This window comes from Athene cunicularia (assembly GCF_003259725.1).
Source record: "Athene cunicularia isolate RWA chromosome 11 unlocalized genomic scaffold, athCun1 chr11_part2, whole genome shotgun sequence".
Taxonomy (NCBI): Eukaryota; Metazoa; Chordata; class Aves; order Strigiformes; family Strigidae; genus Athene; species Athene cunicularia.
Window position 1 is genome coordinate 210,386 of NW_020799114.1, and position 7,578 is coordinate 217,963.

Consider the following 7,578-nt stretch of genomic DNA (forward strand, 5'->3'; position numbering starts at 1 on the left):
GCCAGGCGGCAGAGGGGCCCCTGGGGCCAGGAGATGGTCCCAGTGGGAGCTGGGGGTCCCCCGGGGCCGGCACCCGAGGGGGAGACCCTGCGGGGCGGGGGGAAAAGGATGGGAGGGGGTTGGAGCGAGATCCTGGCTGTGGCTCCCGGTGTCGGTGGGCTCCGGCCCTCCTGGCTGCCAGCGCCTGACCCAGCCCCTACCCCACAGGAGGTGCGAGTCCTCGGGCACCGCTTCCGCAACCCCGTGGGCCTGGCGGCCGGCTTCGACAAGCAGGGCGAGGCTGTGGACGGGCTGTACAAGATGGGGTTCGGCTTTGTGGAAGTGGGGACGGTCACGCCCCAGCCCCAGGAGGGGAACCCCAGGCCCAGAGTTTTCCGGCTGGCAGAGGACGAGGCAGTCATTAACAGGTGGAATCCGAGGGCGGCTGCTCCACCCAGCAGGAGGGCATTTATGTGGGTGGTCCTGGCTCTGGGGTCTGTGCTGTGGGGGCTCTTGGGTTGGATGTGCTGAGCGGAGCTGCAGAGACCACGCGTCTCCCTTGTGTTTCACCTGTGTCCTGCTTGGGGCTTGTGGACAGCAGCCTCGCCCTGAGCCTTGTCTGTTGTGGTGCAGGTACGGATTCAACAGCCATGGCCACGTCGCAGTGGAGCGCAGGCTGCGGTCCCGCCAGGAGATGCAGCTCAGGCTCACTGGTGGTGAGACAAGCTTATAAGCCTTTGCTCTTGAGGTCTGCAGGGTGGGTTTGGGGGTCTCCCAGGCAGCTGTGGGCCAGGAAAGGTGTGTGATGCCCGTGTCTGGGCACAGGAGGGCCCTGGCCAGAGCGAGGTGCACTCGGATAGCAGAAATGCTCTTGGGGCTGTAACCTGTCCACCTTGGGACTGTGACCAGGCACCTTTCTCTGGCCATTTTCTCTGTGATAGAGGCTCCGCTTGCTGCTTCGGGCAGGACGTGTCTGTAGAGACTATCAAAGCCAACAGAGAGCCCCAGCTGGGCAGTTTCTGAGGGCAGCCCCCACCAGGTGGTCAGGCTGGAGGCTGCGGTGCTGACTGGGGCAGCTGTGGTGATGCTCCAGTGCCTGCAGGACAGTCCCAGGCCCACCCCCATGAAACACGTGGGTTGCATAACCCTGTCGTGATTTCAGCTGGTCCTGGGGCCTCCCTTGCCAGGCGCTCTGGCCCCTCGGGTGGTGGTTGGTCCTGTTGCCCTGGCTCAGCCGTGTCTGTGTTCCAGAGGGAATGCCCCTCGGAGTCAACCTGGGCAAGAACAAGAGCTCTACCGATGCTGCAGCTGACTACGTGGCTGGAGTCCGGACACTGGGCCCTTTGGCTGACTACTTGGTTGTGAACGTGTCCAGCCCAAACACCCCAGGGCTGCGGGACCTGCAGGGCAAGGCTGAGCTGAGGGACCTGCTGACCAAGGTGAGTGATCCCGACAGCCAGCCCAGGCCACGGCTGCCAGCACCAGCTGCATCCCATCCCCTGCAGCAGCACCCACTCTGTTCCAGCAGCGGGTTTGTGCCAGTGTGGGAAGGGGCGGGTGGGAGTGGTGGGCAGAGCCAACAAGGTGTGCCCCAATCAGCTGCTGGTTCCCCAGGCACTGTGCTCCTGCACGTGAGCAGGGAGGTGTTGCCCTCCACTCTGCTCCTACGAGGGGGCAGTGAGCCCCCGCCACGGCATCAGGAGTCTCTGTGGTGCTGGGCGGGTTGTCTGCCCTGTCCCGGTGCCGTGGGGCGCCCGTCCCGGCAGCAGCACCGTACAGGAGGAGCAGGCCCTGTCAACTGTGCTGCTTGCGGTGATGGGTGCGCAGGCCTCCCAGGTCTGAGGTGGAGGTGTGCGTTCCCCCTCCCCCCGACCTGCTCCCTGCCCCGCAGGTGCTGGCGGAGAGGGATGCGCTGCCCTGCGAGCACAAGCCAGCTGTGCTGGTGAAGATCGCCCCTGACCTCACAGCGCAGGACAAGCGGGACATCGCGAGCGTCGTCCGCGAGGTGAGAGGCAGGAGGGGGCAGCTGGTGGGGAGCTGGGCGCCGCACGGGGACAGGACTGCGGCGCTCCTGGCAGGTGCCCTCTCTGCAGCCCCCTTGAAGGCCTGTGCGTGTCACCCAGACCTTGGGGACGGCCCAGCCGGTGAGGGGCAGCTGCTTTGTCCCCAGGTGTGTTGCTGGGGCACTTGCTGGGGAGGGTCCTGGCCTGGCAGCCTGAGGATGAGAGTTGGGGGCTGCTCATGGGAGCCGTGTCCTTATGCTGCTGCCCCTGCAGCTCGGTGTGGACGGGCTGATTGTCAGCAACACCACCGTGAGCCGGCCCAGCGGCCTCCAGAGCCGGCAGCACACGGAGCCCGGGGGCCTCAGCGGGAAGCCGCTGCGGGAGCTCTCCACGCAGACCGTCAGGGAGATGTACACCCTCACCCAGGGTAGGGGCAGGGCAGGGCTGCGGACGCGGGCTGGCGCTGCCTGTGCCGTCCTGAGCGCGCTCCTGCCCGCAGGCCAGGTGCCCATCGTCGGGGTGGGCGGGGTGAGCAGTGGGCACGACGCCCTGGAGAAGATCCGTGCTGGAGCCTCGCTGGTGCAGATATACACAGCACTTGTGTACCATGGGCCGCTGGTGGTGGGGACGGTGAAGCGGGAGCTGGAGGAGCTGCTGAGGTGAGTGAAGAGCCAGGCAGCTCCCCAGGGGAGCTGCTGGGCTCAGGGTGTCTCCGGGCAGCACCGTGCTGGTGCAAGAGTGGAGGTACTGCGGGGCCGAGCAGTCATGCGCTGTCCCTGTTAGGGAGCAGGGATTCAAGAACGTCATGGAGGCGGTGGGAGCAGATCACCGGCGCTGATGTGCTGCAGGACCAAGATCTGGCTGGGAGCAGCTGTGGCCAGGCAGGGACAGGCCTGACGCTTCCAGTGCTGGGTAGGCTGGGACTGGGGCAGGGGCCTCTGCACTGGTGCTGCTGTCCAGGGCCATATTTTGGCTTTCCTGGGGGTTGGGCTCCCCAGCAGAAACCAGCGCTGGGTGGTGAGGAAGGGCCCTGCGGGCTGCAGCGCTTCCCAGGGAGGGCATACCTTCCCGGTGTCACTGCCCAGAGCTGGGGGCCACACAGAGACCCTCCAGCCCGTGCTGCCTGCTCTGGCTGGCGCTCGGTCCTGCACTGCAGCCTCTGCAGGAGGGTCTGTTCTTGCTGCCCTCCTCTCTTCTCTGCATGTGGTCCTGTAACAAACCTGCGGGCCTTGGGTCCTGCCTGAGTGTCAATAAATGTTTGGCTCACCTGCTCCTGTGTGCTACTCCAGGGACACCCCTTGGGCTGGTGGGACACAGTCCAGATCTCCTCAGCCGAGCAGCTCCCTTCACGTTGTTCCCAGTTGGTGCATCTTTTCCTGGTGCTAGAAGCTGCAGGGCTCTGGGATGGTTCCACGCCGAGCCCGCCTGGGCTCCCTTCGCAGAGATCTCCATGTGAGGCTGGGCCCTTGGGAGGTGCTGGACACAGTTTCTTCCCTTTGCTGCCAGTACACAGATGTTTGGAGGCAGCTGTGGTTACGCCCTGTCACTTGTGAAAAGGCCCTGTTTGTTCACACTGCTGGAGGCTGTCGGGTTTGTCTCTGGGGCTCCGGTGTTGACTTGTTTTACCCTGGGCTGCCTGTTGTCATCTTGGGCTTTTCTTGAGCAACACGGCTTTGACTTGGACGTGGCATTCCCTCTGCAGCCTCTCGCAATCCACCCTGCAGAGCAGGATAGCATCACAGCTCTTCACCAAACTGGTTTACAGGTGCGGGGCCGCTGACCCTACTCCCAGAAGCCCTTTGTTCACGTCAGGGCTGTCACCCACCTGCTCCCCTGCTTCTGCAGCCCCTGCACCAACCTTGTTCCCTCGATTCTCTGCTTTCAGACAGCTGGTGCTTGCTGCTGCTCTGACAGGGACATGAGCTGGTCCGCTGGCCGAGGTTTGCATGTGCTTTCTCTGGAGAGGGCCTGGGAGGCTCCAGGTCTGAAGGCAGCTGTCGTGTCCGTGGGAGTGTGAGCTTGAGTTTTCCCTTGTCCTGCTGCACTTTTGTCTGTGCTCTGCAGCTGATCCCTGACTGTGACTTGGAGACAATCGGTACCTTGTGCTGCCATGGCATTAGCTGGTGGCGTTGGTCTCAAGCGTGGCCCTGTGCTGCCACAGCCCGGTGCGTGGGCGGTGGTCCATGTCCACGGGCAGCCTGGTTAGCTCCTGCACACAGTCCCTTTGTCTGAGTGAACCTTGGCGCTGCCAGTGGGCACCAGGGCACAGCCGTGTGTTGCTTTTTCCCCCCTGCCAGGGCATGGCAGTCTCCCGGGGAGGGACAAACCTGCTACCAGCCTGCCGTCACCAAATGCCACAACACCTTTCTAAGTGCCAGCATGGCTCCATGGGTCGGAGCTGTCAAGCCTTCTGCTTGGGTCGGAGCTGGACTCCAGCCTTCTGCCTTCCGAGCGTGGTTGCACGAGTATGACTGGTGCTGGGCCAGAGTTGTCAAGCCGTGCATTGTTTTGAGGCACAGGCATCCCATGAGAAGGAAGAAGCTTGCACAGGGTGGGACAGGTCTTGCGGAGTGTCTGGGGCCAGACACAGTGTCCCTCCTGCACCTGAAGGACCTGAGGGGCAGAGGGCAAGACCCCCAGCCAATCTTCAGTGGCTCAGGGCCAGCCTGGGCCTGGGGCAGCCTCGCTGTAGCACTGGCACCACGAGGTAGGTGAGAGGGGGGTGCCTGTCCGCTCCCCCAACACTGCCCCTCGGTTGTGCTGTGGGAAGCAGACCCTTTGCCCTGGCTGCCGGCTGTCACACCCTGCTGGGCACCAGCCAGCGGCTGCCACTGCAAGTTCCCGTCAGGCTGGGCCGGGCGCTCCCCTCTGCTCACAAACAACCTTCACCCAGGGGGCCCGGGGCTGCCAGGACACGGGGCTGGAGCCTGCTGGGCAGGTACTTCTGGGAAGAGGTCGTCTTGGCCACGGTTCCTCGGAGCCTGCAGCAATCTGGCGTGGACACACTGCATCCCTCAGCCAGCTGGGCTGGCACTGCCCAGGGCTCCGTCAGCACCGCGCCCTGCTGCGCCCCGGCCATGCGGGGTGGCTGGCAGGGAGTGCCCTGGCTGCGGGCAGAGCCAGGCCCGGGATGGGATGGGACTTGGCTCCCACGCCCAAGCTTCGCCTGCCAGCACTGGGGGGCTGCTTAGTGCCCCCATGGGGACAGCTCTAGGTTTGGCAGGGGTCAGGGACTGGCTCTGCTTTCTGTGAACCTCAGCTGGTGTCACCGTGCCAGGCCACCAGCATCTGCAGCCAGATCCCTCCCTGCATACTTGTAACTGCAAAATCCCGGAAACTCTTGGCACGCTGGCTTCCTGTGGGGGCTTGGCTGCCTTCCCAGGAGCCTCTGCCAGGCCGGCTGTGAGCCAGGCGGGGATTTTTGTGCTTCTCCTGCTGGGAAAGGTGCTGGCTGCCCATGACGGGGTCAGGAGGTCTGGAGCACAGGGGGCCGCACCAGGGCGAGGGAGGTGGCGATAAAAGGGATGAGGAGGGAGCTCTGAGCAGCATCAGCCTGCAGAAGGAGGCTGTTGTGAGGAGAGGGAGCTGTGACCATGGGGTGAGCGACACTGTGTCCCTGCATGTGCTCAGTGCCGTGTCCGTCCTGCTTGCCTGGTTGAGGACCTGGCCCCGCCATGGGCTGCGACAGGACCCGTGTTGGGCCTGGAAATGTTCTGGGTCACAACACTGCAGCCTTGTCCTCTATGGCAGCAGGGTCCAGGCTGTGTCTGACGGGAAATCCTGGAGGTGTGGGGTCGGCCCTCTGCCCTCCTGGGGAGACCTGCTGGGATGGGGGAGGATCCTGGCTGAGGCACTGGTCTTGGTGCAGCCCACAGCCTGGGAGCAGTGGGGTAGGACCCTCTGCTGAGCGTGCTCTTTCTTCCCTGCAGGCCTGCAGTGCTGCTGATCGCTGGCCTGGCCTGGACCATGCTGGACACCACAACTGCCACTGGTACCTTTCAGGGCAAGGGTGGGAGCGCTGGGGCTTGGATGGAGCCAAGTGGCAGCTTGGCAAGGAGCAGGTGTAGGGCAGGAAGATGAGGGCTGAAGAGGGACCCAGTGTTCTGTGCCTGCAGAATGGAGCTGCACAAAGCCTGCGGAGATCGAACACGGCTACGTGGAGCACCTCATCCAGTACCGTTGCAACCCGCACTACCGGCTGCGCGGCGCCGGGGATGGTGAGGCGTGGGCGTGGCCCGGGGCATGGGGCTTCTCCCTGGCTCCAGGGGACAGTGGGGCTGTCCCGATGAGGGATGATGCAGCCCCCCGGGGTACCCCTGCTACCCGAGTCCTGGGGAGGAATGAGGACCTCCACGCCTCCCTGGCTGCAGGGCCCGCCCTTCCCCCCTCACAGGGCAGGGGTGCTGACTCTGGTTTCCCCCAAAGGCATGTACAGGTGTGATGAGGATCACACGTGGGTGAGCTCCGAAGCTGGCAGGGAGGTGCCTGTCTGCGAGCCAGGTGAGAGCAGAGGGACAGCGGCTGGGGCTGGAGGGACCGGGCAGCGGGGGGGGCCTCTGAGCTCTCTGCCTGGGCAGCTGCTCGCATCTCCCATCTGCAGTGCTGCTCCCTGGGGCTGCTGCGGGCCCGGGGGCTCACCAGGACCCTGTTCTGCCCCGTGCAGTGTGCGGGAAGCCGAAGAACCCCCCCAGGCAGATGCAGCGCATCATCGGGGGCCTGCTGGCTCAGAAGGACAGCTTTCCGTGGCAGGGCCGGCTGGTGACCCGCCATAACCTCACCGTGGGGGCCACGCTCATCAGCGACCAGTGGCTGCTGACCACGGGCAGGAATGTCTACCTGAACCACACTGCGGACGCCAAGCCTGAGGAGATCGCCCCGACGCTGCAGCTCTTCCTGGGCAGCCAGAAGCAGAATCAGCCTGCCTTGGACATTGAGCGTGTGGTGCTGCACCCCGCCTACCCTGAGGCTGTGGATCTGGCCCTGCTGAAGCTCAAGCAGAAGGTGCCCCTCGGGGATGAGGCAATGCCCATCTGCCTGCCCCAGAAAGACTATGTGCGCCCAGGGCAGGTGGGTTATGTCTCGGGCTGGGGCCGCGGCGCCACCTTTGCCTTTCCTGACATGCTGAAGTACGTGATGCTGCCAGTGGCGGAGGAGGAGCAGTGCCGGCAGTACTACGAGGCGCGGAACGCGTCCTACTGGGTCCAGCCCACCCTTAGCAATGACACCTTCTGCGTGGGCATGAGCGAGCTGCGTGAGGACACGTGCTACGGGGACGCCGGTGGTGCCTTTGCCGTGCAGGACCCCGACGATGACACCTGGTACGCGACTGGCATCCTCAGCTACGACAAGACATGCACGGCCTCCAAGTACGGCGTCTACGTGGATGTGCGGCGTGTCCTGGCCTGGGTCAAGGAGACGGTGGCGGCCGGCTGAGGCGGGGCCACAGGCGAATAAAACTGCCCTGCACCTGTCTGCAGGCTCTGTCTGTCTGTCTGTCTGTCTGTCTTGTCTGTGCGCGGCGCCGCGGGGGTGGGGCCGTGTCTGTCGGTGCAGGAGGGTGAGCGAGTGAGCTCTGCCCCGGGGCGGGGCTGCCAGG

At 64.7% G+C, this 7,578-nt stretch overlaps 3 protein-coding genes across 11 annotated transcripts in view; 2 read left to right on the forward strand and 1 right to left on the reverse strand.

Annotated features, from left to right (window-relative positions):
• ZNF821 (zinc finger protein 821) overlaps window positions 1–7,578 on the reverse strand; it is a 34,848-nt gene that overhangs the window by 19,635 nt on the left and 7,635 nt on the right. The window lies entirely within an intron of this gene.
• Window positions 25–5,973, forward strand: DHODH (dihydroorotate dehydrogenase (quinone)). 6 transcript variants are annotated; one of them, XR_003399250.1, is made up of 8 exons: window positions 25–407; window positions 613–695; window positions 1,231–1,418; window positions 1,871–1,984; window positions 2,256–2,409; window positions 2,482–2,641; window positions 2,766–2,894; window positions 5,912–5,973. XR_003399250.1 is itself a non-coding variant. In XM_026857093.1 (8 exons), exons 1-8 carry the CDS (start codon window positions 34–36, stop codon window positions 3,436–3,438), a joined length of 1,362 nt encoding a protein of 453 aa, XP_026712894.1. In that variant the 5' UTR covers window positions 25–33; the 3' UTR covers window positions 3,439–4,267. The 6 variants fall into 6 exon arrangements, 4 of the variants coding, with proteins under 4 accessions (XP_026712894.1, XP_026712895.1, XP_026712893.1 ...); XR_003399249.1 differs by lacking the exon at window positions 5,912–5,973 and adding an exon at window positions 3,272–3,386; XM_026857093.1 differs by lacking the exon at window positions 5,912–5,973 and adding an exon at window positions 3,272–4,267 and having other exon boundaries at window positions 2,773–2,894.
• Window positions 2,806–7,471, forward strand: HP (haptoglobin). 2 transcript variants are annotated; one of them, XM_026857107.1, is made up of 5 exons: window positions 2,806–2,894; window positions 5,912–5,973; window positions 6,098–6,199; window positions 6,408–6,482; window positions 6,646–7,471. In XM_026857107.1, exons 2-5 carry the CDS (start codon window positions 5,949–5,951, stop codon window positions 7,413–7,415), a joined length of 972 nt encoding a protein of 323 aa, XP_026712908.1. In that variant the 5' UTR covers window positions 2,806–2,894; window positions 5,912–5,948; the 3' UTR covers window positions 7,416–7,471. The 2 variants fall into 2 exon arrangements, with proteins under 2 accessions (XP_026712908.1, XP_026712907.1); XM_026857106.1 differs by lacking the exon at window positions 2,806–2,894 and adding an exon at window positions 4,774–5,580.